Consider the following 18,492-nt stretch of genomic DNA (forward strand, 5'->3'; position numbering starts at 1 on the left):
TTAAATGGAAAATTCCAGAAGTAATTCATAAGTTTTAAATTGCAAGGTACTCTGAGTAGCATGGTGAAATCTTGTGTAGTCCTGCTCGGGATGTGAATCATCCCCTTCATCTGACATATCCATACTGTTTACGTTCTATTGACTTTTAGGCCCTTCATAGTCTTCTCAATGATCAGATCTACTGCCTTGGTATCTCAGTGCTTGTGTTCAAGTCAAACTTGTTTTAGTTAATAACGTCCCCAAAGTGAAAGAGTTGTGATGTTGGCAATTTGGAGATGCCAAAGAGAAGCTGTAAATTAATTCCTTTAAGGGAAGAGGGTGAAAGTTCTCAACTTAACAGAAACAAATCTTACACATACTTGTGTGTGTGTGTGTGTGTGTGTGTGTGTGTGTGTGTGTTGGGGGTGGCACTTGCACAGTTTTAGGCATCCGCTGGGGTCTTGGAACTTAACATACTGAGTAATGATGGAGGCCACTGTGATTTCTCTCATTTTGTGGATTTTGTGGACATGGGAACTGAGGCCCAAACTGTAGACATCTCTTTTCCAAGTCTTCATATCTAGTTTGTGATGGAGCCAGGGCAAACAGAACTGATAACACCCCAACTTATGATGCATATTGTTAGCACTATTTTTTAAGTGCTCAATCTAATCTTACTCTCAGCTCTTTCATAGAGGCATTTCCAGATTTTTATAACGTGTGGTTCTTATTATGGGTTAGCCAGGTGTAGCACTCTCTGAACTAATCCCACTCACCCTTTGACTTGGTTCCTCTGCAGTTTGTCACAGAAGGGAGGCCTGAGCCCGGGCATTGTTTGATCAAAGGCACAAAGAAGAAAATACTGCATTAACTCTGTTATACTGCAGGCAACCTGATCTGGTGCTTACAGCTTAATAAGCAACAGTCTCCTTTCTCCCCACCCCACCACCACCACCACCAGTCCCCCCACTTCCCTAACCCCAGAATGGCTTAATGTCGGTAAATAAGAGCAGTAAGGAGAGGGGCGCCCTTTGTCATCAGTGGTCTTTTGCATAGCTTGTTTATATATTACAAACCATAACATCCAACATGTCCCAGGAGTTTCCCCTTCTCGGGGTCATTCGGTGGGGAGGGCCTAACCAAGGCGGCAAGGGACACATTTGTCACATTTGTCACAGGCATGTTCCCAGCTATGCTCGTTCTGGGTGGGGCAGAAAGAACTCCCTGAGATGCTTGGTAGAGAGGAGAACGCCTGACAGCTTCCCAAAAAGGCAAAGCCATTTCGTCAGAGTGACAGCGCTGAGCGCTCTTCCCGGAATCCAGTGCCCTCTTTGGCCTCAATTCTCTCAACTGTAAACTGAGGGGCTGGATCACATCTCTGAAGACTTTTCTTCGCCATTCTCTATCTGACTCATGTGAAACCCTTAGAATATGTTGAATAACTTGTGTTCGTTTCCTCTGTCAAGATGCAACTCGTATTCCTTGCAAAACATTTAGAGCAAAGCCAGGGAAGAGTGAGCTGTGAAGGGTGCTGGTCCTCAGACTGGTGGTTTCAGATGCGATATGAGAAGGACAGAAACTGAGAGTAGGTGTTTAGTAACTTGAATAGAACCTGGTGTGGCCACGACACCCAAGTGGAATTCATTTTTCTTGTAATTCATTTTTACAGTGTTTTACCAAAGCCTCAGTCCCCAACGAAATGGGGGCAAAACATGTTTTGTTTCGTTTTGTTTTGTCAGTGAAAACATAGATTGGTAAGTGCTCATCTACAAACAATAAGGGAAACAATTTTAATCACTTTTAACCCTAAGCTTCAAACTGGGGGTTAGGAATTGAGGGAGATTTGCTTTTGTCTGTGTCTATTTAGTGATTTTATAGTTTTAATTACATGCATTTTGTAAAATAAAAATACTTTAAGAAGCAATGTGAAAATAAACAGAGATAAAAGTTACGTAATTCGGCAATTGTGCCGAAGTGGATAAAGCATCTCAGCCTCTGGATGACTGAAACCATGGGGAGAAAGTGGAAGCTGAAAACCAACTTTTTGCCAGTCACCAGCTGTGCTCTACTCCCCAGGACTATCTGGGCTTCGGTGTATGAGGTTCTGTCCTACGAAGGACATGGGTGCCCACCTGGCTGGCAGAGGCTTCCTGCCCTCTAACCACCTCTGTGAGGGTTCAGGCTTCCACCCAGGTGTCTGTGGCCACTTCCTCCTGCTGAGTCAGAGTAAATGTCCATGGCATTCTAGGGACTCAGAGAAGAACTGAGGAGCAGTTAGGAAGTGGCCTCCAGTATGATGTCTGTCAGTGGCATCTTCCACATTCCAGTGGAGGGCCAAGAGTGGCATTGCCTTAATAGCCATGGAAGGGAAAAAAATAGGGCTACTCTGCTGGAGGGTGCTTCTCATGACTGCTATATTCAAATATTAAGCTGGTGACTTGGAGGCAAATGGACACACACAAGCATTAGGTCATCTTTATACACATTATAGGGTGTGATAAAAATAAATAATGGGAATAGGAGGTTGAAAATGAGGGAGAAGAGCAAAGAAAGAGAAATTGCAAAAAGTCATCAAACAAAAAGAATATTAAATGTTTGGGAACAAACATATTGTATAAGTATGACATTTCCTGGGAGTTGAAGGTAGGTCAGCTTAAAACATGCATATACTTGAAATCCCCATCCCCACCCCTAACCTGAAAGACCACTTTAGTATCAAGGGATTGAAGTTTGCCAGCTCGGGTCAAGTGATGACTGCCCCAGACTTGTCTATTTTAAATTCAGAAGGAGGCAGGAGATTCAGAGAGTCATACTCTCCCACTGTGGCTCAGAGAGTGAGTTCCTTTGCCAGCCCCTTTCCGGCTGTCCTCGACCTTCCTTCCCTAGGCTATCTCTTACAGTCATAGATGGAGCAGGCCTCATACCCCTTGGGAATATTAGGGAATCTCACAATTTCCCAAGGTTTTAGGAAAAGTAGGAAGTAGGCTGTCCTGTTCTAGAAATATCCAGGGTAGACAGACGGGTAAAGGTGTGAGCCCTCAGGACTCAACACCTGTGGAAGGGAGCTGGAGTCTAGTGCTCTTGGCTTGGTAAAGGGATCTAGGTAGGGGGGAACCACACCAGCTACAGCAGCCAAAACAATTGGAGATGGAGAATCAGTGGACTGATACATTATCTAAGGAGCAATTTAGATCACATACAAATCCTGTCGTAGTGTAGTGTAGTGTAGTATACATACTTCAAGGCACGGCACTAGGAGGGCTTCATATTATTTTATTAGATTAGTATACAAGGTCACTCTGGAAGGGACATGGACATCATTTAATTGAGCCCCTTCATCTTATAAAAGAAAGGAATTAGGTCAGTATAAACTCTTACTGGAAACCAGCTCTGATTCTCAGTCCTTTGCTTTTGCTTAAATTCAACCCAACTCATATTTATCAAATGCTACTATGTATAAGGCACACTTTTAGGCACTGGCTGGGGAATTGCAAGACACAAAACTCAGCCTCTGCCTTGGGACTTTATAGTTTGGTAGAAGGAAAGAATGGAAAAAAGAAACAAGAACAGCATGAAAATCAAAACTCAGATCGCACCCCAACGGCAGTGTGGGGTAGGTGCTGTGCACGCTCCAAGGCTAAAGTGGACACACAGAAGGGTGGCGTGTGCTTGTTTTGATGTGATGGGCGGCCTTCATTCCAAAATTCTCTATGTCAAAGTATGTAAAAAGAAAACATCCTGCTCGCTCTCCTATTTGGGTGAGGCTGACGAAGATAAGGATACAAGTAGGGTTCTGGGAAAGGGAGAAAAGAGCCAAATAAACAAACGAGAACAAGCCATCCCTTTGCAAAATGTCATTTTGCCTTGAAAGCTTCTTCAGTTCTTAGCCCAGGAGGGCAAATGAGCAAAAGTTGTCCTCATTAAACAGGATTATTTTGAAGCTACAGGTCAAAGGTCCTACTTCCTTGGGAGAAAAGTGTTGAATCCAGCGGACTCTCCTCTTTGAGCTCCGACATGTTTTAGTACTGGAGTGTTTTCTGTCCTTTAAATTGTCCTGCGCCTCCCTGACATGTATATTAGTCCACCCACTTGAATTAGTGTGCTGTTTCAGTATTCAACCAGAGTTTATGCGTTGCTTCTTTGGACAGGATCTACAGTTCATTCATTCACTCACTCATTCATTCATTCGTTCACTCGCCAAAGCATTTGTGAAGAGCCTATCATATGGGAGGCCCTCTCATGGGTGCTGGGAATACAAGAATGGGAAAGGACCTCTGAATTTGCCCTCAAATGCTCACAGTCTAGTCTAGTTGGGTGAGACAGATGAGCAGGTGATTATATTAAAATATAGCACGTGTTAAACTAGAGCTCTGCCCAGGACATCTGATCAGGAATGGCTTGGCAGATATTCAAGGACGTTTCTGTAAAGAAGTTGACCTTAGTTGAAACCTGAAGCCCTCTCGAGGGTTATATCATCTTCTATTACTGTCTTCATAGCGTGTCTCATTGAAGGAAAATCACTCTTTACAATTTTGTTTGTTGATGTTATTATTAAGCTCTCCCCTCTGTCATCTTACTAAAAGCATTTTGCAAACTTTTTCCCATCATTGCTATCCTAAGGAGCTTTTATAGATATTTTTTCTCAATCAGTAATTCCCATGAAAGTATACATAATATAAGTGCACCATTTTTACCACTTTTAAGTGTACAATTCTCTAGCATGCAACCCATTCCCAGGGTTGTGCAACCACCACCATTATCCATTTCTAGAACTTTCATCTCTTCCCCAGCTGAAACTCTGTAACCTGCTAAATACTAACTCTCCATCTCATCTTGGCAACCACCGTTCTAAGTTCTGTCTCTATGAATTAGTCTATTCTAAGTACCTCATGTAAGTGGAATCACACAATATTTATCTTTTTCTGCCTGGCTTCTTTCATTTACCTAATGTGTTCAGAGTTCATCCGTGGTGTAGCATGTATCAGAATTTCATTGCTTTCTAGGCTGAATATCACCATGAACTCTAACACCACATATGAAATCTGTATGTACTGTGCACCTTTGTAGGGGTGGAAACTGCTCTAATATTTAAGACTGTTTCCACCTCCCAAGAACCAGTTTTGCTCCATTGGGGCAACTCACCCCGTTGAGAATGCCTGTGTTAAAATGTAAGCTTGGTGGCCTTGCTGGTCTTTCTCTCCATCTGTCCCCAGCTGTTAGCCAAATACCCGGCACATAGCAAGCACTCAATAATCATTTGTGGAATACTTTTCAGGTTCCTTCCACAACCATTCCTCCCCTCTTGTTTTAACCCATGATTATTAAAATTGCACTGAGAGTAATGACAGATATATTGTGACACTCAGTGCCTCATGCTGTCCAGCCAGACGTCCCAACATGCTCGTGTCCCCAGGCTGCAGATACCCTTCTCAGCGGCCCTGTGTTTTATCTGCTCTCTTAACAGAAGTGAAAGACTATGAGCCTCCATTTGGTTCCAAGGTGCGGGAGCATCCCTGCGTTGAAAGTATGAAGGACAATGTGTTGAGAGATCGGGGACGACCAGAGATTCCCAGCTCCTGGCTCAACCACCAGGTAAGGGTGGTTGTGGTGAGGGGACAATCTGAGGTGACCTCTCAGGTACAAGAAAATTCTGGGCTCTTGGGCTTCAACCTCAGGGCAAGTTCCACTGTGTTCTGTGATCCAATTCGGTTTTGTTTATAAAGAAAATTTCAATAAAGTGGGGTGACCTCAACTGGCAGGTAGATAAAGCATTCAAAGGGGACTCACAATACTCATTTGAAGGACATTTATCACATTGTCTCCAAGGCCCCTCAGTTCCAGTTAAAATATTTTGTTTGGGACCTCTGCCACTCACCCCCAGATCTTTACATAAGGAGTTTATGTTTTGTTCCCTTCTGGGTTCCAAATATTTTTTTTTTAGCTGTAGAAGGAAATACTTAGCAGAGAGAAATCGGCAGAGTGTGTCAGCCAGCTGGGCTGAGAGGCGACTGCAGTGCGCCCAGGGCCATGTGCACACTGCACAAGAAGCTGAGAAACAGGAGGCCAGCTCCTCAGTCTGGAATGAAAGTAAAGAGGGACATGCAAATGGAAAAACAGAAAATCTGTCTGTTGGGAACATCCTAATAGCTTCTTTTTTCTTCTCAAGAAATGGTAGGTAAGGCCATCCATAGCAAGGCCGTCCTTCTGGACTTACAAGGAGACCTATCCAAATTCCTGTCTGGAGACATTCGGGTGAGGGCAGGGGGCAGAGAAAAAGAGAAAAGTGATAGGTTGAGAGAACAGGGGACTGTCTCACACACCCAGGAAAGAGCCATGGAGGAACAGCGTTCCCTGTGTCACGGACAGAGCCACCCTTTCACTGTGGAAAACCTTCCCTTGCTTCCTTTGGGTGAATCCAGTATCCAGTGCAGGCTGGGGCTAAGTCGTAGGTTTTCCTAGGGACAAGGCCAATTCAGATAAAAAAGAGAAACAAGAAATCAGGCCCGAGGGAAGGCAGAGGGAGCAGGAAGCCTGGCCTGCAGCCACTTCCAAGGACAGAACCTAATAAAGTCTGGAGAGCAACCGGCCATGGTAGCCCAGGGGTTAGCCCCGGGGGTTTTGCGCCAGGCCTCTTTGACTCTTGAAGTTGCAGGACTGTTTTGCCTTAACTCTGAAGTCAGAAGGCTTGAGTGTTCCTTTCAAACTCCGTTTCCTCCTAAACTGTACAGTCCTTATAATGAAGCCATTATTCATGATGATAAAATTCTGGAAAGAATTTGCATAATACATTTTTTCTCTTAATGAGATTTGTTGCCCTATTGATTTCAAGTTAATGCTTAATATTTAATTTAATTTACTGCCTGTAATTACAGTGTCAGAATAAAATAAATGTTACTTGTGTACCAACAATAACACTCCACTCTTAACAGGGCCATCAATCAATACCGTCAATTAGGTGAATTATACAATTAATTCAACATCATGAACGTGATCCCTGGCAGGGCGGGCAGGGAGGGAGAGGCACGGAGGTGTGTTAAGAAAGTTACAAGTGTGGGGAGAGCGCTGGTGCTCGGGGCAGCTTTGGGGTTTACCCATCCCAGTCTCATCAGGCCCACCTGAGAGAGGGGTCACCACAGGAAACAGTGTTGAGCCTCTAATTGTTAGGAGCACATGCTGGTTCTGCCTACAGGCTGTCTATTTAACCCCTGCTTGCTTGCTTTCCCAAAGGACTTGAAATGATAGCAAAAACATTTGCAATGCAAAACAAAAATTAAATCCCTGAAAGAAGACCTTTGACAGGGTGCTGGCAGCCTTTCCTGGACGGACCTTTTGAATGGGGCCATTATGGGGTTAGGTTGAATCCTCTGAAAAGGCCTGGAGTCGGGCAGGTCTGGCCCACAGAGACAGCTGTTTCACAGGGTGCAGACTCATGCTGGCGAGGAGCGAGCCGGGCAGAACCGAGAGCATCCTGGGCCATTGCTACTAAATCACTCCACAAAATGTGTGGACTTTACATGCCTGGCCTTCCTTCTGACTGGGGCATTTAGTCCTGTTAAAATATTAATGTGTATATGATTCCAGCTATAAGACATTCTGGAAAAGGCGAAACCACGGAGACAGTAAAAAAGATCAGTGGTTGCCAAGGCCTCGGGGGAGAGGGGAGGGGAGAGGAAGGAGGTTGAGCAGATGGAAGACAGGGGATTTGTAGGGCAGTGAACTTCTTCTGTGGGATCCTATAGTAGCGGACTCATGTCATTATACATGTGTCAAAGCCACAGCACGTACCCTAATGTAAACTATGGATTTTGGTTGATGTGTCAACGTTGGTTCATTGGTTTTAACAAATGTACACACAGATGCAAGATGTTGATGTGAGGGAGGCCCAGGCGGGGGGGAGGGGGGTAGCAAGGGGGATGTGGAAACACTCTGTACTTTCCACTCAGCTCTGCTGTGAACCTAAAACTGCCCCAAACAGTAAAGGCTAAAACTGCTCTAAAGAAAGTAGAAAGGTATGAAATGGTGCCGGGACACTTCCTGGGAGTTTTCAGGGGATGCTGCTGGACCCCAGAAGCCTCCCAGAGGGGCCCTGTGCTGTCTCCATTTCATGACTTACTGTGATCAAAAGGCACCAGAGTGGATAGGTGCAGCAGGTTTCCAGGGCGGTGCACAGCCACCTGCTCCGTCCCCTTGGTCCACAGGACACTGGCCGGCCTCACCCAGTGGCGCTCAGTCGGAGGGGTTCAATGCACAGGCTCTTTCGCACCCGGCCTGCGGCAGGCTCCAGGGCAGCAGGCCGCCTTGCCCTGGCCGTGGAGCCCAGCGAGGCACCCATTCACCTTGCCTGTGCACTCCCCTTCCCCTGCAGGGCATCCAGATGGTGTGTGAGACCCTGACCGAGTGCTGGGACCACGACCCGGAGGCCCGGCTCACAGCGCAGTGCGTGGCCGAGCGCTTCAGCGAGCTGGAGCACCTGGACAGACTCTCGGGGAGGAGCTGCTCCGAGGAGAAGATTCCCGAAGATGGCTCGCTGGGCACTACCAAATAGCTCTTCCAGGGCAGGCTGGGCCAAGCCCAGAAAGGCCGCCCCTGTCGCCAAAGCACAGAGGCAGCGGGAAGCTGCCCCTAAACCGCCGGATGCTTCCTGGAAAGCCAGGGCTCGCTGCCCTCGCTGGAGGCTTGGGAGGGAGCAGAAGCAGCTGGCAGGGCGTGGGTGACATGAAGCATTCGATGCCTTTGACGTCGTCATAGGATAAGCTGTGTTAGCAGTTCCTCAGGAAATGAGATTGATTTTTACAATAGCTAATAACATTTGCACTTTATTAATGCCTGTATATAAATATGGAATAGCTATGTTTTATATATATCTATATTTGTCTATATCTATATATATACAGCCATACTCTGGAAAGAGACAGAGATCAAATATTCCCAGGAAATTGGTTTGGTTGGAGAGCTCCAGAGCCGAGCGCAGAAGGGATCCATGATGAAATTAGCACTTGACAATCAAACATGGGATAGGAGGTTCTCTGGCTGTACCCGCGGGGTGGGGGAGGGCTCCATGTCCCAGAATCTGCTATGGCCACGTGGCACTTGCTTTTGCAAAACCATTCCCCGCATGCTGGTCCTCATCTGTCCATGGAGCTACTAATAGTCACACTGTTTGGGGACCAGGTCCAGGGGTTCCTGTGTGCCATTGCTTCTCCTGGACTGTTCACTTGAGCTTTAAGCCCCGCATCTGGCTTGTGAACCACCTTCCTCAACTCGCTCAGAAACTTGGCCCCATCTCTAATAGTTCAAACATTTCGAGCCCCATTTTTGCCTTCACAGGTTGCAGAAAAATCAGGACATATTTTCTTATCCATGAAATTGCCATACCTTCTACTAATAAGATATATAAATATATATATTTTTATCTCCCCCCTATACTTACGTTATTGTTTACTCCCAGCCCTTACCCCTTTCCTAAAAAGGATCCAGTCTCCCCAGGGTTTGAGTCTCCAGCTTTCTAAGCAACACCTGTGGGTTCCATCTCCTGGCTCCTGAATGCTCAATGTACTTTGGCCTAGTGGAAAGGATTGGAGCTGCACAGTAGTGCCCCAGTCAGGACCGCTACCTCGGCCACTCTGCACGTGCTTTGCTTGACCAGCACTGCATTTCACAAAATTGAGCCACTTTTCAAATATTTGGAGATTTTACACACATACAAAAAATCTAGATCCTCAAGTGTGAATGGATAGCAGATGGTTTCCGGTTCTCTCCGACCCACATCATTCATAAAATGAAGGCATGGACACTCTTACAAAGCTGCTTCACTTCTTGATGTAAACACTTGTGTTTTCTGCCCAGCCCCACCTCAGTCTGGGAATTAAACCTGCCCCGAACCAAGGTCCCCTGTGTGCATTCAAGCAGTCATTCCCTGGCTGTAAAATACAACTTTCATTCCCTCCCTCTCCCCAATCTGGTGTTAAGATTTGAATTTGCGCCCCCCTTTTTATTTTTATTTTTTTGGCTAAAAGGGACCACCTCTAAGAGGTCCCAGTTAACCCAGGTCTCTTTTGTCTATGTTTTAAGAGCTTTCCCCTCTGTAGCAGGGAGGGGAGCCCTTTCCTCCAAGAAGCTTTCTTCATGATCACCATTCTCTCCATCACACCAGCCTTCCAACCCTTGCAGGATTTCCTAGCAAGGATTTGAGTGTGGGACCCAGGAGTCCCATTTGCAGTTAGGAAATCCACACGGACAAGAACAAGAATGAGCTCTAATACTCCATAGGAAACTTGTTCATCTACAATAAGTGTTAATGCTGCAAATAACCTTGCTCGCTTTTAAATGTTTTTGAAGCTACTTATTTTCAGCCAAATAGGAATATTAGAGGCCAGCAGTGAGCAGATCAGCTCCATTTGGATTCGGGGAGATCTCATCTCATTGGGGTTTTAGCAGACATGCTGAAGTCTGGGAGCAGGTGGAACTTCTAGGCACCCTGCCCCGTGGGGCGGGCTGAGCGTTAAGGACAGGCTGGCGGCAGCAGTGGAGGAAGTGCCCAGACATTCCCTGCACTTTAAGGCGTGTTGACACCGTCCCAATAGCTGTTGCTCATTGACCTCTAGTGGTGAATTTTTAGAATACTGGTTCATTAATGATTCAAAAGAGTTTTGTCACTTCTGGGTCATCGTCAGCATAAACTGGAATGTAGAATCAGATGATACTGTGGCTTGTTTTATGTATTTTTTTCTTATTCAAGAAGACGACCAAGGAGTAACCTTCTGTAGTTCCTAAAAATACTGACTTACTTTTTTTTTTTTTACTACTATACATAAAGGGAAAGTTCTATTCTTTTATGGAACACTTCAGCCGTACTCATGTATTAAAATAGGAATGTGAATGCTATATACTCTTTTTATAAAATCAAACGTCTCAAGCACTTATTTTCATACTGTGCATCGTTCGTCTTTTATATAAATAAAATGTTTATTAGATCCAATAAAGCAAAAATACTCAGGTCAGCTTCTGGTCTCCCGTTCCTGTTCATAGTAGCCAAGCCCCCGAGCCTCACTTGGTTAACTTTTGCAGTTTAAGTAGGAAAATATCACAAGACCTAATCCTCTCCAACTTTTCCACTCTCGTTGTCGTCTTCAACTGAGTCTCAGGTCCCCTTTTTTAAAAAAGCATTCATAGAAGCTCAATACTATGAGATGGAGCAGATGCTGTGGGTGACCTGCCCCTTTTCCCAGGAGCCTGGCAGGGTCCCTCTGCATCTCCTGGCTGTCATCTTAGTCTGTTCCCCTCTCCCCACCGTCCAGGGAGCTGCCTCCACCCACGTGACTGCTTCTCCCAGGGCTTGGCATAGCCAGGGTTGCTGCAAGGAGCACATGCCTCTTCTGTTTTCTCCGCTCCTCATACTAGCACCTGGCGGTTGGCTGTCTTTTTGACTCCTGCCAGGTGCCTTCTCCGTCCGCCTTCCTTTCTACCCAGCCACAGCATCCCACCTGAGGCTCCTAATCGGCTGCTCTGCATCACCAGGCAAGAGTGCCTTGGGCAGTTGGCGCCAGGTCATCGCTTACAGGCTTCTTGGTGACAAAGCTTATGTGGTTTCTCTGCCCCAACCTGAAGCTTCCTGTTTTGGAATCAGGGATACTGTGGCTTCTGAGTTATCAGCTGGGTTCTAAATAATTACAAATCAGAGTAGTTAGGATGGTAGTGCCCATGTCAGGGTTTCTAAACCTCAGCACTACTGACATTTTGTTATATGATTGTTTGGGGAGGGGCCTGTCCCCTGCCCTATGGATTGTATAACAGCATCCCTGACCTCTGCCCACTAGACACCAGTAGCACCCAACCCACAGCTATGACAACCAAAAACGTCACCAAATATTGTCAAATGTCGTCTGGGGGGACAGAAGTTGCTCTTAGTTGAAAATCACTGAGGTAGATGATGTCGTCCTGTACTACTGTGGACATTAGTTATAGACATATCTCAATAATAGGTTGGCAATTTTAGTGGTTACTAATTTTAGTAGTTACCTGCTCCCCCATTTGCCAGCTATGTGACCTAGGCAGATTACATAACCCCTCCGTGCCTCAGTTTCAAATGGGATTTTAAGGGCCTCCACCTCTACGGGATACTGTTGTGACAAGAAATACATGCAAGGCCCTTGGACTTGTGTCTTGACCTTGGAAAGCCTCCATATGGCCCATGTTAAGTTGGGTTAGTATGCTAAGGGCTGCTCTCCCAAAGAGGCAGACTTCAAGGTAAACCCTAGAGAGCATTAACAGCCAGAGGAGAGTTGGCCACATACTACAGGCCTGCAGGGCAGGAAGGCTTCTGTCCTGAGTGAGGATGGGTCATCTGAAGGGAACTCTCCCTCCCTGCATACCTGCTTGCCAGGTTCTACCCTCTCTGGCTCCCTAAGCTGGACCGCACGCCCATTTCACAGATGAGAAGTCACACCCAGAGGACTGGAGTAAGAAGCCTGTGGTCTCACAGAGGTAGAATCTGGGTGCAAAGCCAAGTTGTCTGGAAACGGGAATTTGGAATAACAACTTGGAAAGATGTTTGGTTCTCTCCCTCTGATGCTGGCTCCTGAGGGAACTGGCCTGCCCAGCAAGATGTGAGCTCACCTCCCTCCCCCTTGGTGAAATGCCCACCACTCATCTCCAGGGCTCTCGTGCTCCTCTCTCCCCTGCCTGTCTGTTTGCTCAGCGAGGGCAGGGAAGGTGATTTTCCTTTTCTACTGCCCAGCGCACTCTCCATTCATCTGGTAAGTGTTGTCTAAACTCTTGATGAGAGAGCCACTGAGAGATGAATGGCTGTGTGGACAGTGTCGCTTAATGTGTGAAACGTGCGCCGGTATTTCAGATGATTTCAGGCTGTGCCAACCTTTGAAAACATGATTTCAGTGGGTCTGATTTCATTTTAATGTGTATTAGAAAAAACAAACACATTAAGCCTGGGCCTTCACAAATATTATTACCTGAAATACAGCCGAGTTTAAAAACTCGAATTGATTTTTTAAATGCATTAAGCGCATAACGGTATTTATTCTTGGCAACTACGGGGGATGTGAATATGAATGATTGAAGTTAGCTCCACGCAAGGAAGCAAATTCATGTTAATTGCTAACATATATCGAGCACTCTGCAAGTGCCAAACACCCTTCTCTGTTTTATTTTTTCCACCTGCTTTAATCTTCACCGCTTAGGAGGTAGTGTTACCTCCGTGTTAGAGATGAGGAAACTGAGGCAGATAGTGAGGACTTGCTCACAGCCCCACAGAGAGCAATCTTCAGGCCAGGATTCGAATTGAAGCTGTCAGACAGCAGAGCCCACACTCCTGCTGGAACAGGAGATGAAGCTGCAGTTAGAACAAGGTGGAGCCTCTGGAAGGCTCACGGGTCTGGGGTTCTGATTGATTAGCCTACAAAACAAAGGAAGAAGACGCAGTTGGCCCTGGAGGGGAGGGGTTGGCCATCAGGGAGCCCAGGGAAAGTCATTCCTCAAAGGCACATGGACTCTGGGCTCCAGCCCAAGAACTTCAGCCAAAACAGGAGCCAAGGTCGTCTGACCCCCTGCGGGCTCCATTTTGCCAGGGTTATTTCAGTTCTCGCTGCTGCAAGGTCAGGGGCATTCCCAGTTGGCAGTGAGTCTCCAAGTGCCCTCTACTGGGACGCAGTCCCTTGCACCAGTCAGCAGTTTTTGAATGCAGGCTCTTTGTGTCTGGGAGTTTCTAGTTGGAGGTGGTGGTTTTTGTTTGAAGTTCTCTATGCAAATGACATGCTAATGTGCAGCCCTGAGGGCAATGCCTTCCAGAGGTGACTGACAGAAAACCTTTCATTTAACTGAACGCATCCATCCCCTTTCACAAAAGTCACTGCAGTTGGCATCTGCTCATTTTGTTCATTTTCTTCCAGAGATAGGCTGCCTAATCGTTGCTTATCACATTTCCAATTAGTTTCGCTGTTTTTTTTTAAATTTTACTTGAATAATTATAGCTCCAGACTATGGGTTTGGGGACATGGCTTTCAGGCCTACTTTGCAAACTGTGCTGATATAGAAAAGATTGTGAACGTTCCTACATTACATGGCCTGCCAATCAGCCCCACACAGTGTAATTTAATGCTAATACACCTCCTGATCTTTGGTGCATTTAAAAATAGCTTGTTAATAGTCTTCCTCTTCTAATTAAGCTAAAATTGCATACATCATGAAATGCTCTCTGCGTGAGCACATGTGCACTAGCATGCGCGCGTGCGCATACACACACACACGCGCGCGCGCGCTTGATCATTAAAAATTACTTCTGCATGCAGCCTGTGCAGCACAATGCTTCTGAAATTGTCCTCAAAGCCTTCTCTCCATCCAGGCCGGAGATAGTAGACAACAGAACCACCACAGCCCCAGTGTTCTGGGGCCATTTAAGAAGTAAAATGCCTTTGAAATTCTTGTTTGTCTAAATCAGAGGTGGGGAACCTTTTTTCTACCAAGGGCCATCTGGATATTTATAGCATCATTCTAGGGCCATACAAAATTATCAGCTTAAAAATTAGCTATGAAAAAAACTAGATTTATTGAATTTCGAGTCCTGCCTGCAGTTGCCTTGGCAGGGCCAGACCAAACAATTTCACAGGCCATATACAACCCACGGGCTGGATGTTCCCCCACCCCTGGTCTAAATAGTCATATCAAAATTGTTAAAATTGGGGCCTCTAGAGCTAGACCCCCTTGATTCAAATCCCATCTCTGCCACTGACTCGCCACAGGACTTTGTATTTTGGTTTCTCAATGTGTAAAATGGGGGTAATGACAGGAGGGACCTGGGAGAGTAGTAAGAATTAAATTAAGAATAGAGTTACCAGAGAAAGACAAATATCATATGATTTCATTTATATGTGGAATCTAAAAACTCTTTCCCCACCCACTGTATCCGCCTTTGGTGCCATCCTGTGTTTAGCAGCCCCTGACACAATGTAGGGAGCAATTCATGCTACTAAAACAATATTATGGAAGTTCACATCTGTGCCAAACTGAGAAATAAACTATGACTGTGAATATATATATATATATATATATATATATATATATATATATATATCCTCTTGTTCCAAAGGCCATCTCATTCCCCTGGAACACAGGAATGCCCCGGGTGAGAAGGGGAGGCTAGGTTCTAGTTTAAGTCCTATTACTAAGTCCCTTTGCTTCATGGCTGTGGGTAATCTAGTTATTAGTGATGCATAACAAATTACTATAAAACTTAGTGGCTTAAAGCAACCAATTTACTCAGCTCAAATTTTGTGGGTCAGGAATTTAGGAAGAGCTTGAGCTGCACAATTCTCACTGTGGTCTTTTCTGCCATTGAACTCAGATGACACCTGGGTTTAGAATCACCTGATGGCTCAGCTGGGCTGGACGTCCAGGATGCCTCACTCTGGCAGTCAATGGTGGTTGTCAGCTGGGAACTCAGATGGGACTATTGTCTAGAACACCTGCACGTGGCCTTCCAGCTGGCAGTGTCAGGGCAATGGCGATCTCACACAGAGGCTGGCTTCCTCTAAGGTGAGAGTACCAAGAGGACCACGGAGACACTGCATGACATTTATTACCTAGTTTTGAAAGTCATGTAACATCACTTCTCCCATACTCTATTGAACTGAGCAGCTGAAAGTCACTCACATTCCAAGCAAAGAGGACATGGTCTCCCACCTCTCAGTGGGAGGAGTGACAGTTTTGTGATAATACTTTAAAGCCACCACAAATACTTTACAGTACATGGGTCTCTGTCTCTCATCTGTAAAATTGGACAACATCATCCCTAAGACTCCTTTAGTAGAGTTAAGTCTATGAAATACTTTCCTTTAATTATTGTAATTTAGTCACATCAATGTTGATATGACATTTCCTTTATTTCATATTATAAAATTACTATCTTACATAAAATTCGAAAAACAAATAGAAAAAAGTTTACATTTCCATATACTTCCAATTCTTTTATATGTAATTAGAGTTATTTTCTATGTGTGTGTTTTATGTGCGGGGTGTGTGTGTGTGTGTTACTGTGGAGTGTGTATGTGCGCGTGTGTGGCCATGCGGTGCTGTATCTGTGAGTGCACTGATCTCACCAGGTCACCATTTTGGAACCTGATTCTCAGGACTAAACAAGCCAGAAAGACATTCTGGAATTTTGCTTTTAAGAGGCATCGGTTGCCATTATAATTAAACATGCTGTGTAGCAGTAAAAGTTAATATTCTAATTAAATTGCAGTGGTTATTATCCTCAGATTACAATCTCAGGTGTGCAAGAAATGTCACATCTCTTATTTTTCTATAAACCTGAGCCTCTCTCCTGCTGGGCTGGTGAGAAATTCAGCCCTTATCCTAGGAGCACCTCCCCACTGACTGCTAAGGTCCTACCACTGGCCAGGATTTACGCAGCGAGGAGGGGCAGAGGGCTGGGGAGCGCTGGGCCTCGGCTCTCAGGGAAGCCTGACACCACCACCACCCCCCAGAGGCCCACTGTCCCACTTGCTGGATTTGCTCCGCCTGCATCTCCCCTGCTTCCTTGCCTCTGGGAACTCAGTATTTTTCTTGGGGGAACCTGAGCGCCACAGGTCTAGATTTGCTTCCCCATGCACCATGGGCTACTCTCTTAAAATCCACCATGCCCTCAGGTCCCTGCCTTGGAGTGACAGGCAGGGCCCTTCCTCTCCAGGGACCACCAGGACTGTGACCCCTTTGAGTCCTAGGGATGCTCTACTTCCCACCTTTTCCTTTGCCCAAGCTCTGCTCCCGCTCTTTGCCCCACAGATTTGGTAGCCCAGCAACTCGGAGCCTGGATTATTAGCAACGGAATAACCAGCTCCCTTAGCCTTCAAACCCTCCCTGGGGAAGGCAGCATTCGCCTTCCATCTCCCTAACGCTTGAAAGAAAGGGAAGCACAAATTGATGATTTTCCCATAATGAGAGTGAGTGTTCACACGCAGCCAGGAAAGAACACACCAGGCTGATTTGCATGCATCGCACAGCCGCAAGAATGATAAAGGGAGTCATACTTCTGATAGTTTTATTGAGTCTGTGCTCAACCATTTCCTAAATCTCCCAGGTCTGCTGGGACAGCAGCTTCTTTCACGGCTGATGACCCTGAAGAAACACCATGAAGAGCACAGGGTGGCAGACACGCGCTTATGGCTGGGCTGAGGGAACGCAGGCCCACAACCCCTATTTGCTATTTCAAATCAAGAAGCGCTGAAAAATCTAAGTAAATGTCCTTATTCTAAAGCTGATGTGAGGCTACTTACAGTTGTTACTTATCCCACTTAGGGTGAATATTTATGTTATTTGGCAGACACGTTAATAATGTGTTTAGTTATGGGGTCGTCCCCTACACCGCACTTTAGGTCTTGCATAATGTCCATCTTACTAGCTTCCTAAAAATCCCGCAAATGTCTAGACTTCTAAATCTATCTGACCCCGGAGATTCTGAATGGGGCCTGGGAGATATGTATACAAGTGAGTTTAATTCATGACATTCCTTCTTGTGCCCGTCAGGCTGGGCCATGGGGAATGATCTAGTGAGTGGGACATGGTGATTTCTAAGTAGGTTTATTAAAGCTAAAAAGAAGAAACGGCCCTTCTGAATTCCAAAAGCTTGTAGTGGACTCAAAGCAAGGAGGAAGACAGGGCTCATCAGAACAAGGCTTCTTTTGTCTACACCACCGAGTCTAGTCAAAATTCCCTACTTGCAGCAAGATAAAGGGACTATGACACAGACCAATGTTCATGGGGCTGGGGCCAGTGTGCTGCAGACCTGGAGGAACCACGCAGGCTGGAATGAAGTCATAATCCTAAGAACACCTAGACCTCATTAGAGTGGCGCCTTAAATTGTCAGCCCATGGGAACAATGTGGCCACAACGTCAGAAACTCCAGAACCTCCAGGATCTACTCGCGTAAGCATCATGGGTCTCCCCACACTAAGTATCTGGTGGGAAGCTCCATTCATAGGAGCCTGCTGCCCACTGAATCTCAACAAGGAGTGGCTCCAGTGCCCCCAGAGATTTTTCTCGGGCCTCATCTGCTGTGAATTAACCTAAGTCAAATTTTCCCTTCGTGATGAACAGACTCTTTTGGGAATCAGTAGCTTCCAATGGTCAGAAGCAAATCAAGGCTACAGTACTCCCCAACAACCTCACTAGCAGGTTTTAATGAAAAGCAAGTTGTAGAAGGCACTAAAGAAATCACACCGACTATTCCATAACCTCAAAAAAATCCCAAATCTCTCTTTAAGTGCAATTTTGCAGTTGATAGTCAACAACCAGAATCTTTCAAATCAGTACCCAGACTCTTTTTTAGGAGCAGACCTCGAATACCATTTTGAAGGACCCAGACTTCTGAGTCAGCTGGATTCTGTTCATGTGAAAATAAAATTTTCATAATATTTGTAGCCCATTCACGCATCTTGAACACAAGCAATTTCACCAGCAAACACCTATTTGTACATCCATCATGATAATACAACTTCGCTTAT

The 18,492-nt window shown here is 45.7% G+C and overlaps 1 protein-coding gene across 2 annotated transcripts in view; it reads left to right on the forward strand.

Moving 5' to 3' along the window:
* The window catches only part of TGFBR2 (transforming growth factor beta receptor 2), a 70,684-nt gene extending 59,706 nt beyond the window's left edge, over positions 1-10,978 (forward strand). For both annotated transcript variants that reach the window (XM_081159557.1, XM_081159556.1), the window contains exons 6-7: positions 5,444-5,571; positions 8,345-10,978. In XM_081159557.1, coding sequence (XP_081015683.1) covers positions 5,444-5,571; positions 8,345-8,524 — 308 coding nt within the window. In that variant the 3' untranslated portion in view covers positions 8,525-10,978. The remainder of the gene's footprint in view (positions 1-5,443; positions 5,572-8,344) is intronic.
* Positions 10,979-18,492: the final 7,514 nt, after the last annotated feature.

Source organism: Miniopterus schreibersii (assembly GCF_964146895.1).
Source record: "Miniopterus schreibersii genome assembly, chromosome: 15".
Classification (NCBI taxonomy): Eukaryota; Metazoa; Chordata; class Mammalia; order Chiroptera; family Miniopteridae; genus Miniopterus; species Miniopterus schreibersii.